At 41.2% G+C, this 19,652-nt stretch overlaps 1 protein-coding gene across 2 annotated transcripts; it reads left to right on the top strand.

Moving 5' to 3' along the window:
- The first annotated feature begins 1,459 nt into the window (after positions 1 to 1,459).
- On the top strand, positions 1,460 to 19,116 carry adar (adenosine deaminase RNA specific). Of its 2 annotated transcripts, none has more exons than XM_026370670.1 (16): positions 1,460 to 1,557; positions 6,659 to 8,408; positions 9,005 to 9,330; positions 9,733 to 9,928; positions 10,317 to 10,516; positions 10,638 to 10,773; positions 10,989 to 11,227; positions 12,299 to 12,455; positions 13,633 to 13,801; positions 14,047 to 14,140; positions 14,271 to 14,387; positions 14,530 to 14,657; positions 14,758 to 14,940; positions 15,083 to 15,195; positions 15,398 to 15,525; positions 16,151 to 19,116. In XM_026370670.1, exons 2-16 carry the CDS (start codon positions 6,789 to 6,791, stop codon positions 16,473 to 16,475), a joined length of 4,131 nt encoding a protein of 1,376 aa, XP_026226455.1. In that variant the 5' UTR covers positions 1,460 to 1,557; positions 6,659 to 6,788; the 3' UTR covers positions 16,476 to 19,116. The 2 variants fall into 2 exon arrangements, with proteins under 2 accessions (XP_026226455.1, XP_026226456.1); XM_026370671.1 differs by lacking the exon at positions 1,460 to 1,557 and adding an exon at positions 3,123 to 5,253.
- The last annotated feature ends 536 nt before the right edge of the window (positions 19,117 to 19,652 follow it).

The following is a 19,652-nucleotide window of genomic DNA, read 5'->3' as shown; positions in this document are numbered from 1 at the left end:
GACAAATTTAAGGAACTGATTCCATCTTTTATTTCAGAGTCAACATGTACCAACACAGAGGAGGGCAGTCATCCTAACGTTACTCCAGCACAAGTCGATCATCTTGTCGATGATACTTCAGCCTCACTCTGAACAATACTCAACAATACTGTTGCTCCTCTGAAAAAGAAGATGGTTAATCAGAGGAAGTTAGCTCCACGGTACAATTCACAAATCCGTAGCTTAAAGCAGACATCACATAAGCTGGAAAGGAGGTGGCGTTCCACTAATTTAGATTAATCTTGGCCAGCCTGAAAAGACAGTTTAATAATATATAAAAAAAAGCCCTCCATAATGCTAGAACCACACATTTCTCCATAATAATCGAGGCAAATAAGAACAACCCCAGGCTTCTTTTCAGCATTATAGCCAGGCTGACAAAGAGTCATAGCTCTGTCAAGCCTAGTATCCCCTTAACTCTCAGTAGTAATGACTACATGAATTTCTTTACTTATAAAACCATAACTATTAGAGAACAAAATTATCCTCCCTGTCACTGGCATGGATGGTTTCACACGTACAACAGCTCTCGATTCATTTGTAAGACCTCATTTGTAGTTAGACTGCTTCTACCCTGTAGATAACGCTGAGTTAATTCAGACAAGACAGAGGTTATTTTGTTTGGCCTTAGACATGATTTTTTATTATACCCCACATGACATGACATTGGCCTCAAGTACTACTCTTATATCTCTGAGTTATTTTTGACCAGCACATCTCCTTTACATCAGACATAAAAGAAATCTCTTGAACTGCCTTGCTTGTGGTTCCTAGAGGTTCCAGATGTAGAATGGGAGTCAGAGGCTTTAGCTATCAAGGTCCTCTACTGTGGAACCAGCTCACAGTTTAGGTTCAGGAGGCAGACACCCTCTCTACATTTAAGACTAGGCTTAAAACTTTCTCTCTCACTGTACTTTTCTACAGGTATCCTCTGCCCTGGAGCTGCATATCTGTTTATCTGTGTATCTAATTACTGGCCCTACAGAAATGCCCAGTGCCAACCAGTCGGGCACATGGCCGCCCACCCTGAGCCTGGTTCTGCTGGAGGTTTCTTCCTCTAAAGGGAGTTTTTTGATTTTGATTTCTTTATTTTCCATGGTTGCATTTGAAGTTTTTTTTTTTATGTTTGTGCAAACCTTTGTCAAGAAAATGCAATTAAACACTGCTAAAACACAATTCTGTATTTATAACATAACTTCTATATTGATGTGCTTTTGCAATGATGCACTGTATTTAACTGATATGGTCGAGATAAATGTGTAGTTTTGATTACAGCATGTTGCAGAGAGCATTCAGCCCTGTTTTGACGTCCAGGTTCGTATACTGCAGGATGTGAAGTATACAGCAAAGATTATTCGAACCTTGCCCATGTGTTTACGTCACACAAATGCGACGGGTAGTTGTTTGGGTCTGTCGCATACGATAAGTGTCACTTCTTCGCGCATCAGTTCTTTGTTTCTATCACCGCATTAAATTGTTAAACAGCAACAGGAGCTCACAGAGGCGACACGCTGCCAGGTAAGATAATCAGTTCAAGCCACCGAGTCTCTTCAAGTTATTTGTTATGGTTTATCTGAGTAGTAGTTCGGGTGTTTTGCGTTAGCAAACAGTGCTGTAGGCGACTGTTGGAAATGGTGCAGTGCCAGTGCGGTGGAGGCAGCCTAGCTAACGTTAGTTAGATGTTCATTTGGCTGATTATAATGCCATTTAATGTGGCTTTAAAGGCAATACGGGCACTAACATTTTCAGAAAGTTGTAAATGCGAGCACTCCAGTCTCAAATGTTTAAAAAGAATCTAACTGCGTCGGTTAACAGATTAACTTTTAGCTTTAGCGTCGCGTTCCCTCGAATAATAACAGTGTGTTTACTGCTTTCCTCCAAACTCTGCGTTAAGTAAAATAATAAAAAGATAATTAACTGCGAAGATGTGAGTTTTATCCTTTTCCCTGAACCCTCTTTGACTACTAATGCTAAATGTATTCGGATAACTCGTGAGAGGAAGGAAATGATCCGTTTTCAGTTTGGTCTGGATAAAAACTAGACAGTGTGTCGACCCTTAATCCCAGCAAGAGTTTATTTTGCCCAGATTAAGTGAACGAACACAGAAAAATGCGAAACTTGATCTGCTTACAGTTTTTGTAATATTAACTGTAGGTATTCCGTATTTTGTAGTGCAGCAGGGTACATTTGTAATTAGCAAAGGGGAAATAAATAATCAGTTTACACACATACATTTGAGACATGCACACTCCCATACAAACAGTTGCAAGAAAAAGTATGTGAATTTTCTTTTAATTTCATGGCTTTCTACATTGATTTGTCATAAAATGTGGTCTGATCTTTATCTAACTCAAGGGTATTAACAAATATAAAGTGCCTAAAATAAAGATATTCTGATCTTCCATGTCCTTATTGAGAACAACCATAAAAACCACAAACTGAGAGTGGAAAAAGTATAGTGATAGGTGATAGGTGTTAGCATAAGTTAAGAAAATTAGTTTGTAGGTGTGGACTAGAACTATTTTGACTGACAAAAACCACTCAACTTTTTGAGCTTGTGCTGCAAAAGAAGACAACGCTTAAGTGAGCCATGCCTCACCAAAAGGAACTTTTAGAGGATCCACGATCAAGAATTTTTGATTTACATAAAGCTGAAAAGGGTTACATGTCTATGTCAGGACACCATGAAGGAGGCTGCTGCTTACTAAAAAGAACATTGCTGCACGCCTGAAGTTTGCAAAGAGCAAATTGACACTGCACAACAGTATTGGCAAAATGTTTTGTGTGCTGATGAAACTAAGATTGAACTAAGGAAGGACACAGCACTACATCTGGTGTAAAAAAAAAAAAAAAACACAGCATATTATCATGAAAACATCATCCTAATCGTAAAGTATGGTGAAGGAAATATCATGATTTGAGCCTGTTTTGATCCATCAGGGCCTGTATAGTTTGCAGTGATTGAGGGGAAGATTAATTCCCAAGTGTATCAAAAAATTCAAAGCATAATGTGAGAATGTCTGTACGTCAGGTGAAACTCTGTAGAAGTTGGGTAATGCAACAGGACAATGACTCAAAACACACAACAGAAAAACAAAATCTGCCTTTTGCAGTGGCCAAGTCAGAGCCCAGACCTCAACCCAATAGAGATGCTATGGAAGACTTTAATTTAGCCACACAGGAGACATTCAAAGAATGGGGTCCACCAGTTATTAATTTAATTAATTTCCATAAAGGTTTTTATAGTAGTTCTCGCAAACACACAAATTAAAGCAGAAAATAAAAATTCCTAAAGGTTCTTTAGGAATGAGAACCTTTTCTTTCCACTGTACATATAAAAAACTCACATATGTAGCTACATGTAAAAAAAAAAAAAAATCACATATGTGAATATGTACATGTGAAAGGCATAAATGAAACACACATTGGTATTTTGTTGCTCCTGTGACCGATATAACAGAAGATTGTGTACACTCCTGACTTAATGTCGGTTTTATGACAAATACTGTCACAAACCTTTTATACTTTTTAACCTTTATTGACAGTGTAACGTGTAGCAAACGCGCCTCAGATAAACAAAGCTATGATAATACCCCAAATCTATATGTTGGTAGAATATATACGATGCTTATGTGACGCTGTAAAATAATTTTTCGATTGTGAAATTTGTAACAAAAGCGAAACTTACGACTACCCTAAGCTAACATGTTAGCCTAGCCATCGTAGCCAGTCAGAGTAATCGTTTACAGAACTATCGAGCCGCGCCTGACATGTCAGATCACATGTAATATAATTAAGGAAAAGTTAACAGAAATATTTGGTGCATATTGTTTATTAATCACAACAGATGTAAACAACCCTCAGGATTTATGAAAGTAACTGCATTTTTATTTAACTACATATGCAGCTGTAGATCAGCAGTGCTATGGGAGCAAGCCTTGACATGCCTCTAGATCAGCATTTCTATATCAGTGGGATTTGACTGATGACTTTAGATGAGCAGTGCTAAATGTCATGACAGTGGTCAGTGGTGGAAGACGTATTCAGGTCATTTAGTATAAAGTAGAAATGCTACGTTGCAAGTAAACACCCTGCATTCAAAATGCAGTTTAGACAAATTGCATATTATTGGCTAAATATATTTAAAAGTGCAAATGTAAAATGTAATAAGTTAATATGCAGAATGACTCAGAATAATGTATAATATTGGATTATAACTGTTGATGCATTGTGTCCCTCAATTTAACACACTTTTATTGTGGATTATAAACATGATGTAACATGTATGCATGTATGCTGCAGCTTCCCTCAGTTATGTTATGTGATCCACTGTGTCATCTGGTTGCATTAAAGAGCTGACATGATAAAACAATACAATTTCCCTAAGAGCTGATAAACAAAAAGCCACTTTGTGTTATGTTACTCTTGTGTTTATTAGCGACCTTCACGTTATAGTACTCCTTCCAGCCTAACACAGCCCTGTTACAAGAGCTCGAGGTTTTACAGTGATATTAGGATCCGCCTGGCTGTATTACATTACCGTCAGTCTCCATCATTTTACCTCCTGCGTTGTATTTTTAATGTGTGAATCTGATCTGAGCATGTGATGTCTCTGCCTCAGTGTCCTTGTCGCCGTACAGTAGGTCACTTTTAAACATTACAACACAGAGCTGTACTTCTTTTAGTGGTGTTATTGGAGGTACTTCACAGATCACACCTGTCCACCTTCATCTCTGTGCTTGTATCGGGACTCGATTCGTTTCTGCGGGTCACGTGACTCAAAATGGAAACTTAACTTTCTCCAGAAATGAGATTGAAACTGAACTTGCTCTGTCGACCCCCGGATTGAGTAATGTTGGGGACTTTGCTTTAGCGTTGTGCTAATTGTGTGTAAGAGATTGCAACACGTTTTTGGGGAGCGGGCACATAGTTTATAAGCGAACCACATCATCCCGAGTCTTCATTGTGGAAACTGTGGACTGGAGCAAACCGAAAGAACCTGCTTGGAAAACACAAGTCGTTTTACAGACCAGACTAGACCCTGCAAATCTACATCTACTCTCGTGTTTACTTGCTTATTCCATGACTTGTGTTTTGACTTGTGTTATTGTTTTTTTGATGTTCGGTTTTAGTGATCTGAGCATTAGGAAGCTGCAGGAGCAGCAACATTAACACTTCCTTTTTTTTAACGCTGCCACTTTTGGACTACTACAGGTGAGATCCAGTGTCATCCTATTGGGCCTTGTGCTCTGAGTTAATATGGTGGGATGTATGTGCATGCGGAAAAAAAATGTATGAGGTTGTTGCAACGCTAAGTAAACAGGGGAACCATAGCACACTCAGTGATGGAGAAAGAGGTCACTTTGAACATCAAATTGTACATTAGTGGTGTTTATCTGTATCTCGACATGACAGCATCAAGTGTGCAAAAAGAGTTGATTCATCAGATGTCAAATGGCTTGTCAGGTCCGTGCCTCTGCCCAGGCTCATAACAGAGAGAAACATAATGACAGTGGATTTTTTTTTTTTAAAAACATACAGAGTTGTTATTTTGGCTGTCATGTCAACTGTTGCCTTGCATCAGGGTCAAGATGAGTCAGCCCCAGCCCCATGTGGCCTCTGGGCTCGGAGCCTTATCGGCCCCTATTACTGTGATGAACCAACACTGGGGTGTTCTCTAATAATGTGGCTGTGTTTGGGCCTGCTCAACCCCCATGTGACAGACCAGTGATGCTGACTGGGGCAAAAGGGAAGGAAACCTGACTCAATATTGGGTGTCACCTTGTTGTCAGCCTCACTGATATATACATTATTGAGTGTTGTCAGATATGATACTTGAGGCTGAATCAATGTTTGTTGTACAGTAGAAGGATATTCTCAACTATACTGTTTTGCAGCGTCAACATTTTTACTTCCATCATGACCATTTTGGGTTATAGCTGCATGTGTTTTGGGAGGAAGCAATTCACTTAGCTGAGCAAAACATCATAGTCATATCATTAAAGTCAGGACTGGCCGCTAGCAACTACATGGTTTTCTGTGTAAAGTTTGTCAGTGACAGGTAGTCCTTCAAGTTCTTGTGTCCTTGGAGGTGCCCTCTTTATCTGCATCAAAGTCTCACTTTCCCCTCTGTTATGGATCCAGATCCAGCAATAATTTGTAAGGCCAGAAATAAAGTACAATGGTCACAAGAACGTCTGAATTATTAATCAGCATCCTTTCACCCTAGTATTAAGTTTCATTGTAACTGGTAGAGACAGTATGTCACCCTGCAGTATCCTTGCAGAGTTAGTGTTCAATCTGAATATATACAGTGTTGGAAATGTTGGTGTAAGTTGAAGCTCTGTGTGTAATCTTACTTTGTTCCCAATACAGATATTTTATTCTTCACTTTCTCTATACTGTGTTTGGGAAAGGCAAGAGGTGTAGGATCATATTAATAAAGATGTCCTTGGTGTTGGTACAGAGTCTATGACTAATCCAAGGACACTTTAGCAGGTTGAAGGTTATTGAGTCGAATGACAGTTGTTCTTACCCTCCAGCTACTGATCTTTTTTCTACATTCAGTTATCTTAATGTTATTTATAATTTTCCAACATTGTCTTGTGTTTGTATTTAGGTGCTCTCCGTGCACAATTGGCCTGCCCTGATTTTCCATCAGGGTCTGCTGTTTGTGCTAGAGGAAATACACTGATACAGAAGCTGCAAAGCCAGCTGCTCCGGGCCCCTTCACACTCATCCCCTGCGCTATGAGCAGAGGTAGAGGAGGGCCTTACAACGAACACTACCACAGGTATCCACCATCCCACCTGCAAGCCAAGCAGAATTACTACAGATCTGGCCCAGCCTCATTTTATCCTAGAGTTGGCCCACAGCATATCCCCTGTTCTAGTTACCACAACAGCCCCGCCCCGGCGGTAGTGCCCACACAGCCTCCAGCCCCACCTCTCATCGCCTCTGCTCTGCCAATACCAAGCCACAATAAAGCAACCCCAAAACCTGACACCTCCCATAATCTCCATCACAATTCAAATTCAGGTCCCAATTCACTTCACTACCAGCAGATACAGTTCCTGAGAGGACACAGCTCTGAGGCTCCTCAGTACAGAGCCAGTCCACGAGGAGGAGGGGAAGCGGGAGCAGTACCAGGCCAACCACCTAGTTCTTCATACCAACCTCAGCCTGTGTACCCTAGATATCCAAATTCCAATAGCAGCCCGAGGGGTAGAGGTGGGTATAAGCAGGACCAGAGTTTTGCAGGAGGACCACGGGGCCCACCAGGCCCTCGATACCTTAATCAAAACCAGTTGCAAGCAAAAAGCCACAACCAATATTCAAACACACAATGGTGTGTTCAAACAGACTCAATTTCTGACAATTTTAATAAGTTATCCCTTTATAGAGACAGGCCCAACAGGAGAGAATGGTTTGACAAACACTCCAGCAGCTCAGCAAATTTTAACTTTAGCAAAGTTAACATTACTCTCACTCCAGACATCCAAGACGAGGTACATGGGGCTTTGGGTGCTTTGAAGCTAAATGAAAGTATCTCAGCAAGATTGTTAGCTAAAAAACTGCATCTTCCCAAAAAAATAGTGAACCAGGCCCTCTACTCTTTGGAGCGCTCACATAAAGCATTCAAGCAAGGACTCACCCCTCCCGTGTGGAGTCTTTACAGAGAATCTCTCACAGGTAAGGAAGATCCAAATTCTGCTCAAAGTCCATCAATCCATCTGTGTGTCAGCCCAGAACACGAGCAGAAACCTCAAGCCAAAGTTGAACTAAAAACAGAAACAGCAGACAACCAGGGACCTAGCAAAGAAGAGGACTCTGACACAGAATCCAGTTCTTCTTCCAGCTACTTTTTAGAGTCATCTGACTCTGAAGAATTAGAGTCACCAGCAAAAGGTCAGCACAAAGAGATAAAACACCCCAGCACTACTAGCTCCCCTGATCAGGAACTTCAGCTTCACACAATGTCAGAGCAGAAGGAGCTTGTTCTGCAATATCTTCTGAATTCAGGGGAGGCAACAGCTCTCACCATAGCCAAAAATCTGGGTCTTAAAAATGCCAAGCAGGTCAATCCCACCCTTTATGCCCTGGAGAAGCAAGGTGAAGTCATTAAGCATGGTGAAGTCAACCCTCCCACCTGGGAGCTCTCCACTCGCCGCAGAGAGAGGATGGAGAGGAGCCTTAAAGCTGCACAGAGCACCCCAGCCGATGGGGGTCAGATGGAGGTGGAAACGAGGAAATGTGAGACAGAAGGTGCATCTGTCTTCCTGCGATCATCACCACTACCACCAATACCAGGCTTCGAGTCACTATCACCTCTAGAGAACTGGATGCCAGAGCAAAGTCACAGTGAAGTGGTAGGTGACTTTTCTGTCTATTGCTTTGTATATATTTAGTGGTGTTAAGGTGTATACTATAGTATAAATACTGAAAGATATCTATGTTAAAAAGCTAATTATAAGGGCAACGAATCATATATATATATATATATATATATATATATATATATGTGTGTGTGTGTGTGTGTGTGTTATGTGTCATATATGTGTTACTTAAGAATAATAACCAGAAGTAACAAAATCTTTCAAAATGTTTTATGTGTGTGACAAATGTGGCTCAACTTCAGTGAATACCACCAGTATCTAGATAATTAAAATATTTCCCTCAGAGTAACACAGCATCTACAAAGATTAAAGGAATACTTTGCCATTTTGTTTCCCTGTTTCTTGCCTTCATGCTAAGCTAAGCTAAACAACTCCTGGATGTAGACTTATCTAAGTCACCTGAGAGTGGTGTCAATATCGTCATCTGCCAAATAAGCATTCAAATGTTTGACGCTGCAGACTACCTGCAGTGTCTTTTTGCCGTGTATATTTAGCTTGGGTTACCTGCCTGAGTTCTTTTTGTATGTTTAACCCTTAACCTTTTCACCTTTTTATGTCTTTCTATTCAGCCCCAATCCACCCTTCAACCCTCCACCATTACCTTATCTCATGACCAAGAGACCAATGAAGGACAGTGGGCCACAGACGACATCCCAGATTTCCTCAACGCCATTCGCAAAGAGACAGATGCTGAAAAACTGGCAGCAGCAAAGGCCAATGCCAGAGGCACTGTTGCTGTGTCACTGGCTGCCCCACCTCCCCAGAACCTTTGGGCCAAATTACAGGAGGTGAGGTTAAAGAATCCTGTCAGCGGCCTCATGGAGTATGCCCAGTATCTTGGCCAGAACTGTGAGTTCCTGCTCCTTGACCAGTCAGGACCCTCACACGACCCAAGGTTAGTGACATGATCCACTCTGTTAGTTTAAGTTTCAATTTATAATGTATAATATATAATATAATGTATTCCAATATGCATGCTCTGGCCAGTGGGTTAGTTTACACATATAGATACACTTATACACACAAAACATATGGTGTTGAAGTGCCGCTTGTTCATTAATGGGTTATGTACAATTTGTTTCTTCCTCTCATGTTTGTCGCGTTCTCTAAACCACCTGACAAACCTGATCGATATCTGTGAGAAATTAACTTGCTCTAATGAACATATGAAGCTGCCAAATTAGAATGAAAATTACTCTGCTTGTTATGCAACAGTGGTCTTAGAAAACTAGCTGTTCAGTTAATCATGTATTGGCAGATCACTGTGTCTAATCTGGATATTCTCTCTTCCTGTCAGATTCCGTATGCAGGTGATGCTCAATGGGAGGCTGTTTCCTGTTGCAGAAGCTTCCAGTAAGAAGGTTGCAAAAAAGGATGCCGCTGCAGCCACCTTACGCATTATCATCAAAGAGATGCAAGGGGGAGCAAGCACAGGGGACGATGGAAATACTGCTAATGTGGACCAAGTGATGGATATAATTCCAGATACCAGTGTAAGCAGATTATAAGTCCCCCATATACCATTGGAATATCATAGTTCATAAAAGTACATGGTAATTTATTGGTAGATACAATTAAACACAAATAAATAATATAGTTAACTGAAATACAAGTACCCTTTAAATTTATGTATATTTTTTATTCCACTGCTTTGTAGCAAATAAAACAGTTTTGTCCCTCAAACACAATAAGGCAGCACTCAAACAGAAAAGGTGTATGGGTGACATTTTTAATTGGGCAACACTACTTTGATTTAACTATTTGTTATCAGATTTATATCGTGTGGATAACCAAGCAGTCAGTTGTATCTGTTGCGTTTGGTAGTCTAACGCAAAACAGACTTGAATAAACTATATTTATTGTTTCTTTTGTTTCTACCAGGAGGCAGTTGAAAGCATGAGTGGAACCTTTGGGTCCAGTGGTGGTGAAGGTACAGAAATGGCGGGACCTCGCCAGCCCCTGTCCCGGTCTCTGCCTGGTGGGAAGAATCCGGTATCTGTCCTGATGGAGTACAGCCAGCGCAGTGGGAACCCCATTGAGTTCATCATCACTGGTCAGGCGGGCCCACCACATGACCCACGGTACTGGTCCCTATCCACGCTGCATGTTGTCAGATTAAGTTTCTCTGTTGTAACATCATCTCTGATCTCAACCTAAATAATTCTCCTTCCACCCTTTTCATCTTCTCTTACCTTTGTTTAGGTTCATGTACAGAGTGAAGGTTGGCGAAAACTTGTTCACAGAGGCCTCAGCTCCAAGCAAGAAGGCAGCCCGCCAGCTGGCAGCAGAGGAAGCAGTAAAAGAATTAATGGCTGATGGGCGACTGCAGCTTAACAAGGTGAGAAGCCAGAAATAATTGGGCTTGTTTAGTTTGCATATGTCAAAAATGAGTGAAACGATTGTTATAAAACAACATATTAAGAAATGGATTTGCCAACTCAGTCACACTGTTCTGCTCACTTTACTCAATGTGCCTTAACTTTTTTTATTTTTTTTATTTTTTATTTTTTTTTAAACATTTCTTCATACCCTATCCACATCTTTCCTTTCCAGCCTCAGTTGCCTCTGGGATCTTCCAGTGATAGTGAAGGCAGTGGTTCTGGAACTTTGTGCCCCTCCTTGCCTCCTCTGACTGCAGATGAGCTGCGAGCAGCACACGAAGCAGGGGTTGGCGACCTCATCAACCACCTGAACAACAACGCGGTGTCAGGTCTTCTGGAGTATGCCAGAGCTCGGGGCTTTGCTGCTGAAATCCGCCTGGTGGGCCAGTCTGGGCCACCACATGAGCCAAAGTATGTATGAGCTGTATAAACGCACCTACAGAGACATTTAATGTGTTCACATGTGGATAAAAACAAAAATCTCCTGACTGAAGTGACTTTATTGTCATTGTAACGTGTACAACACAATTTAAAGTAAAAAACGTAAAATAAAAACTAACTAAATAACTAAATGTTACACCTGCAGCGATAAATAGTGTGTAGGAGCACTACCCCTACACACAACCATATTATAATTTGGCAACGTTTGAGAGTGGATTGCTTTCATCTGAGCCACTGTGCAGCTGCTGTACCAAACACATATACAGTATGTGAGGATGGTCTCAATGGACACCAGCAGTCTCTGTGAGACTCTCTGTAAAGTACAGTCTCTGCTGGGCCTTTTTAAGCAGTCCAGAGGTGTTCACACCCCAGGTTAGATCCTCCTCAATGTGGCACCCTCTCCACAGTCCCCACTATTGTACACTGGCAAAAAGTTGTTTTTCTTCCTCCTGAGGTTAGTTGATGGTCTGTAGAGCAGGCGGCTCAGCACACAGCCCTGTGTAGAGCCAGTGCTGATGCTGAGGGCCGTGGATGTGCAAGGGCCCTCTCCCCTTCTGGCTGCGTCCAGACAGGAAGCTTATAACTATAACTATAACCCACCAGTTTGTGGTGGAAATGGAGGATAGTGTTGAATGCAGAGCTATAATCAACAAAGAGCCGCGTTACATAGCTCCTCCTGTAGTCCAGCTTGGCCTATCTGATGCCTCTCTTCAGGTTGGCTTGTGCTGCACTGGAAGGCAGTGTTTCTTTCTTTTAGCAGCCGCTTGACCTCCCAGACAGAAAACTGTTTGTGAACACCTCAAGGTCTGGATGTTTAAAAACGTCTCAGTTGGGGAAACAGTGAAAACAGTCCTGTAGATGCTGAGAGACATTATTTGGCCATGTTTTAGAGCAGTTTTCCTAACAGGGGGCATATGCAGGGATTAGGAACAGTGACAAGTGGTCAGATCGGCCCAGGTGTGGTAGTGGTCTGGCCCTGTAGCCTAGCTTGATGCTTGGGTAAATCCTCTGACTCTCCAATTGCTTTTCCCACTGCTCCAGGTTCACCTACCAAGCCAAGCTGGGTGGGCGGTGGTTCCCTCCAGTGTGTGCATCCAACAAGAAGCAGGGAAAACAGGAAGCAGCAGATGCTGCTCTACGGGTTTTGATTGGAGAAGCTGAGAGGGCAGCCCGTACTGGGGAGCTTATCCCAGCAGAGGTACTGTTTTTTTTTTTTTTTTTTTTTTTCTCCACATTTTCATTCATGAAACCTGAATATGCATCATTCCTTAACTTTAGGATTAGGCTGTTTTTATATGCATCATGCACTTTAGTATCCAGGTTACTATATTAAAACAGTATAGAGGCAGAAAAGACTGCTTCCTTTTCTTTTTTGGGGGGATATGATATGTGTTGGGGAAGATGACTGACAATGCTGACTCGTTTTCACGTGCAAACTGTGAACTGAATATAAGTACAAAATGGAAAGTGACTTATTCAGTTTTAGCTGGATTTCAAGGTTAGGGTTAGAGTTAGGGTTACAGACAGCATTGCTCCTTGTAACGATTACCCCTTTCATCTTGCTGCTGCTCTATGCTAAACGTTGTCATGCATGCGTTCTTGAGCTGGGAAATAAAACGTTAATTATTGCAAAATAACTTTTTCCTCGAGAGAACTTAAGACATAATTGATCCAACATAGACAGAATTCTTTCTGTCCATGTTTTGATGGACAACATAAAAGGCCAATGATAATGAGAATAGTGCCACGCCACACAAATTGTGACTGGTTTAGAGTTACCATACGTTAGGGTAGACACACAGCACAGAGCGTAGGCAGATTAGCAGCACACGTTCTAATATTTGGGCCGCTGCTCCTTTTGCACACCAGTAAGTCAGGAGTGGGAGCAAGTTAAAAGAGAAAATAAAACAGAAAATGTTTTGATTTACAGGGGGATTTTTTTCTATTTGTAAGGAATAGACATCGATAAAGCCTGAGTTAGGTTTGCACAGGTACTCCAGTAGAAATCCACCTGGGCAAGTCAGGTTTCTCTAAGGCCCCACCACGGTTACTGAAACCAGGTTTCCAATTTACAGTAAAGAAATTAGCATACTTAGTAATCCGAGTTTACCTGGTTAGTGCATGGAAACCCACTGACTGAAATGAGATAGGTGACAGAGGCATATAGACGGGTGCTGCTTACACCAATTACCTGTGCTGAAATATTGAGCAAGAGGCAGCATAACTGAGATATACTGTGAAGACAAACATTAAAATGTAATAGTTTCTGTGGGCTTGTCATGGATTGCAAATACATTTCATGACACCAAATATTAACTGGTGCTTCTTTCCTTTCTGTTTTGCTTATCTTGTCCTGTATACATTCCTGTCTCCAGCTTCCAGTGAGTGGGAGCACTTTGCACGACCAGATAGCAATGTTGAGTCACCAGCGTTTCAACGCCCTGACGACACGTATCCAGCACAGCCTTCTGGGACGCAAGATTCTGGCTACCATAGTCATGAGGAAAGGGGAAGGCCTGGGGACTGTTGTCAGCCTGGGAACTGGTATATTTATCACCGTTAGCATTCATCCTATGAAACTAGGGAGGTGGTGAAGTGCGGAGTAGAAGGAATTATACAAAATGCGCTTCACTGGTGTCACTGCATTTTGGCATGATGATTAGTTTGATGGATTTCTGTACTCAGAGTCATGCACTGTCAAAAAAACTAAACCAGAATTAGGTCACTGCCAAACCAAGAGCTATTGCATTGTGTTCTTTGATATTGAATGTGCCTCTTTTTTCTGTCAGGAAATCGCTGTGTTAAAGGGGAGGAGCTGAGTCTTAAAGGGGAGACTGTTAATGATTGCCACGCTGAAATCATCTCCAGAAGGGGATTTGTTCGGTAGAAATAGATCTTTCTCTCTCTTTTTTAAATCAATGTTTCTTTCCAAGTTTTAAAAATAATCTTTTCTCCGAACCAGTCTACAGGATATTATTTATAAAGATGAACTCAACAGCTTCTTCCTTTTCAGATTTCTGTACAGTGAACTGCTCAAGCACTATGACGGTGCAGACGACAGTATTTTTGAGCCAGCGGAGACAAACAAACTGCGGATCAAATCTGACATCACCTTTCACCTCTATATCAGGTGGGGGGTATCAGATGTTTACTTTTCTTAGTCGAATCAATTTTAATGTTTGGATCAGTGTTGTTTGTCTTGTTTTTAAACTCCATGCCTTCTCGGTGTGTGTCTTATCAAACTCGTGTCGTCTCTTTTTTCTTATCCATAGCACGGCACCTTGTGGGGATGGGGCTCTGTTTGATAAGTCCTGCAGTGAGGCAGGAGATGAAGTTGAGGGGCACCAGCCGCTGTTTGAGAATGCTAAACAGGGCAAGCTCCGCACCAAAGTGGAGAATGGTGGGTGACTATTGTAAATGGCTTAGAAGCAAATAATTCATCATCCTGATCTATAAACAAGAGCTGTGAGCTATGGATATGCATTACTGATTTTTATCAGGTGAGGGCACAATCCCAGTGGAGTCAAGTGCCATTGTGCCCACCTGGGATGGTATCCAACATGGTGAGAGGCTGAGAACCATGAGCTGCAGTGACAAGATCCTGCGATGGAACGTGCTGGGCCTGCAGGGGGCATTGCTTACCCATTTCTTGCACCCGATCTACCTAAAGTCCATCACACTGGGTAAACCTGATCTTACCTTGTCAATGTCACAGCCAGTTGAGCGCTGATTATGTGCAGTCAGAGTTAATGTCAGTGAAATTGAATGAAATCCCTCCTCTCAGATTTCAGTTTTACAACCTGTGTTTGTGTTCTTATCTGTAAGGATATCTCTACAGCCATGGTCACCTGACACGTGCCGTTTGCTGTCGACTGGCCAGAGACGGTAACACTTTCGCCCAGACTCTCCCTCCTCCGTTTAAGCTGAACCATCCAGAGGTAACCAGATAAGTCTTAATTAAGCATCCACACAATCTTACATCAATAAAATAGGCTGAATTTAAAAGTTCTTCACATTGACACGAGTTACACAACTAAATTCTGTTAGGAATTAATGATTCACACTGAATAGCTAAATCATCCTGACTGATAGTGTTCTCTCTCTTTCTCTCCTTCCTCCCACACTACCTGGTTGGACTAGGTGGGAAGGGTGAGTGTGTACGACTCCACTCGTCATACGGGCAAGACCAAGGAGTCCAGCGTAAACTGGAGTTCGCCAGACCAGCACAGTGTTGAGGTTCTGGACGGGACCAAAGGCAAACTGGATGGGTATGTAGTATTCCACGTAACTAAATAAAATCCTGTGTAGTGCTGCTTTACAGTAACTCTGTGTTCAACCCACAACAGATTCAAATCAGTCCTTTGCCCGAGCAGAGATTTTAAATGTGAATTGATTTTACCCTGGAGCTTATTATGACTGTAAAATGTTTTCCAGAAATGTGGTTTGGATTTTCCATCTGTATGAGTCATCTCAGATCATCTCAGTATTGATTAAATGTCGTCCTATTGTGAAGACCTCAGTGGAATTTGTTTCTGGAGAAATAATTTAAAGATATCTTCATCAGTTGTGATGATTTAGTTTGTGTTAGTATTGTGCTTCCCATCTAATCCCAAACCTTATGTGTACTGTGTACAAACTGTTAAGAAAACACATTCAAACTGAAAAGCCCTTGGCAACGTCTTTATTTTGGATAACTTCAAGTGCTTTGTTTTATATATTAACTTTAATTAAAATGAAATCACCCAAAGCAGTGAGCAGCAGGCAGTGACGTAAGCTAAATGGGAAACATTGCAGGGGGAAAAGCATCTCACCTTGCCAGACAAACTATGTTTTCCATGACTTTTTTTATGAACACTCTAACTAAAGAGCCTTCTAATATCTTATTGCCTGTAGGAACAAACTGGGCGTGTCCCGTGTGTCCAAGTCCAACCTCTTCTGTCTCTTCCGCTCTCTGTGTCAGCGGTGTGGTCGCACTGACCTCCTCTCCCTACCCTCCTACGCCCAGGCTAAGATGTCAGCCATGTCCTTCCAGCTAGCTAAACAGCAGTTCTTCCAAACCCTCAGCAGTCACGGTTATGGCGCCTGGATCGGCAAACCGCTGGAAGAGAAGAGCTTTGAGTCTGGGGAGGGAACCGGGAACAGTGGCACAAGTGTCCCTGTGGGATACGGCGGCAGTAGAAACGGAGGAGCGATGGAGTACAAGCAAGAGGAGGCGTAGAAGAATTCAGGTTACATTAGTAACTGGGTAACAAACGTGATGATAGAAAAGCACAAGACACTGGCGGTTGGAATCAGTGGATATGAAGAAAGAACAGTACAACGTGTAGCCGTCGGCTAGAACTGCATCTTCTGATGTTACATGGTTAAAGGCTGCAGAGGAAGAGTGATGGAAAGGGACAGAATAAATTAGAGAGAAATGCCTGAAGAATGAGTGGGGTCAAAACAGACACAGTGAGGGGGAGATTCAGGGGGTGTGCAAAATAAACACTACATTAAAAAAAACAAGCAATTAGTGGGTAGTCGGTAAGCAAACAAACACTGCTACAAAGCTGAGTTGTGTCAACTTGCAGGAACAGTACAGCTTGTAAGCATCCTTCATCGGTTAGTTTCACATTTCCTTTGCCATTGTAGTTTGGTGTAGTGTAGTATGCTGCCATTATTTTCCACTGGGGAACTTGATATTTTTGCAGCTTCTCTGAATATTGCAGTTGCAGTTTGGGCATCAGATGGTTTGACCTCTTCTTTGACCACTGGTTGTTAAGAGCCTGAGTAGCTGACAAGTACTGCCAGTTGCCAGTCAACCGAACACAGCACTCCATTGTAGCAGTTTTTGTTGTTGAAGGTTAGTACATTTCAGTTTAGAAATGTCTGCTCCCTACGTTCTACAACATGCAAATATACGCAGCCGCTTTTATGACGGCAAGAGGAAACAACGGGACACTCTCAGCAGGAATCTTGTGTTGTTGTTGTTGTTGTTATTTTTGTTTGTTTGTTTGTTTTTGTTGTTGTTGTTGTTGTTTATAATTACTCTCACCTTAGGTAGAGTAAACTTTGAAATCGCTCAATATGGCCCTAGCTTACAGGCTGCATAAGTTGTCACTGTACATAAGAATAACGTCAATGCCAACTTTTGAGACTCCTGTACATACTCTTCAAACAGTTAAACCAGCTGTAAAGTGTAAACTTAATGTACACCCTCAAATGTCCATCCATACGCATTGTTGTTGCCATGGTTTCTATTTGCACAGCATACGTCAGTGCACCCTCTTGATCAGTCCCATAATTTCTCTCTGCTTTTACATACAATTACTGATGTGAAGTTCTCCAAGAAGTACAACATTTCTGTTCCAGTTGCTTGTGTGTGTTTCTGAGTATTTCTCCTTCTTATTTACTTCTGTCAGTCAGGTCATCAATTGCCAGGACTCCTTGAAAACTCGGCTTTCCTGTCTACAGCACATTGTTTTGTTTTTTTACATGTTGGTACAAAAAAGCTTTCAGGTTCAATCACTTGGCCAATTCTTAAGGACCACTCTGTGAAGACAGTTTTGTTGTTTAAGCAGACTGTGTAGCCTGTTTCTGATTTTGGTTATATGTAGGTGGCTGATGCAATATATACATCAGGTATATACAAATACATGAACATACAGATGTACAGTGGGGTTCAAAAGCCTGAGTCCAGTTCCAGAAAAGTTATTTTAAACTAACTAGTTTTATTTATCAAAATATTATATAATGTTTTATTTTTCCTTATCAATAGAGTTAAAGAAAATTGTATTATCAGACACAACAAATAGGATTTCTCGGTATTTGCTGTTTTTCCATGAGCCACTGCACTAGAATTTGGCAATATTGTACAGAAAGGCATGAAAGTTTTTGTAGAATTTGAGAATCTGCATTAGCCCAACAGTAAATTACAGATGTACTGTAATGTAGTAGATGTGTGTTGTGGTTCAGTTGTGTTGGACGTCCGAGCACTGCATGATACTTCAAACGGTTTGGTGCAGCTTTGACGAGTGTGTTGCTGCTAAGTGAATCAGTCTTGGTTTTAAGTTCAAAGTGATGGTATGCCTTTGTAGAACAGGGTGGGTTCTCTGTCCTATTGAAGCCCTGAACTTCATGTTGTAAAAGAGGACTGTAATACTGTCTTGCAAGTGGACAATATTTTCTCAGCAGCAGTCCTTTAAGTTGCACTAACTGCAATATTAATTTTGCACAGAAGACAAATAATTTAGAAAACTTCTAATAGTTATTACTTGTTGCATTTCTTTAAGAGTCACATTATTTTTGATATGATGTTTCTAAATCTATTTGAATAAGAAGCTTTAAAAGTAAATATTTTTCTTTCGTTTTTATAATGTATCACATGTAGATTTTGTGGGATTGGACTCAGACTCTTGTACCCCATTGTATGCAAAAATGGATGTTTGAGTATAATGCTGTATATACACTTGCTGGTCACTTAATTCGGTACACCTGTACAATCCAATTCTACTTTTAGAAGGTCATAATATCAAGATTTTTAAGTTGGAACTGTTGGAAAGGTGGTAATTGTGCTATGTTTATTATTGAGGTCATGGTTGGAACCACCCACTATGACCACAATAATAAACATAGTACAGAGCTGATTGCATTAGATTGTGCAGGTGTACCTCATAAAGTGGCCAGTGAGTGTATGTCTGTGTGTGTGTGTAAATGTATAAGTTTAATGTATATATTTTTAAATCATCTACTTGCTTTTCTATAATTTCCCCTGTTCATAATAATTGTTCCTTTTAATTCTTGTTCAAATTGCAATGACTGCTATTTTTTACCAATGAAGTTTGGAATGTTTGGGGAAAATAAAACAAGTAGCAAGATTTCAGCGATGTTTGTCCTATTTTCTTTATTTTTTTTTTTACCTACTTCTTTCTATGCAATCTGGGGTTAAGTCATCACTTTTGTACTGGGGCAATGACGTTTGGGGTTTTGTCAGAGCTGCTGAGTGGCTGTAGATGACTGCAAATGTGTAGTCTCATGTCATTGTCATGTCATTGCACTTCATTTATATATATATATACATAGAGCGACTAGAAACTTGATTTTACAAAACCTGAGTACAAGATGCTGATATTTTACAGCAGAGACTCCTCTGGGTGGTGCCTAGATTCAGTTTGGCTGTATATCGCTGCAGAGAATATTGCAGTGCTCTAAAGGATCAGCAGATGGAAACATGTCCACACCTTAGGGCTGTGGGCTGTGCTTGTGCATGTATGTGGAGAAACGTGAAATGAGTCCTTGGTGACCTGATATTCATGGTGGATGCAATAGGAATTCACGTGGTTGGGTTTCTGTGTATTCTGCCAGATCTGTGCAGCAATAACGTGTTTTATCAACAGATTAGCATTTCATGCGAGCG

Source organism: Anabas testudineus, chromosome 16, assembly GCF_900324465.2.
Source record: "Anabas testudineus chromosome 16, fAnaTes1.2, whole genome shotgun sequence".
NCBI classification, from domain to species: Eukaryota; Metazoa; Chordata; class Actinopteri; order Anabantiformes; family Anabantidae; genus Anabas; species Anabas testudineus.
Note: the sequence above shows the minus strand (reverse complement) of the source record. Positions and strands in the feature narration are given on the sequence as shown.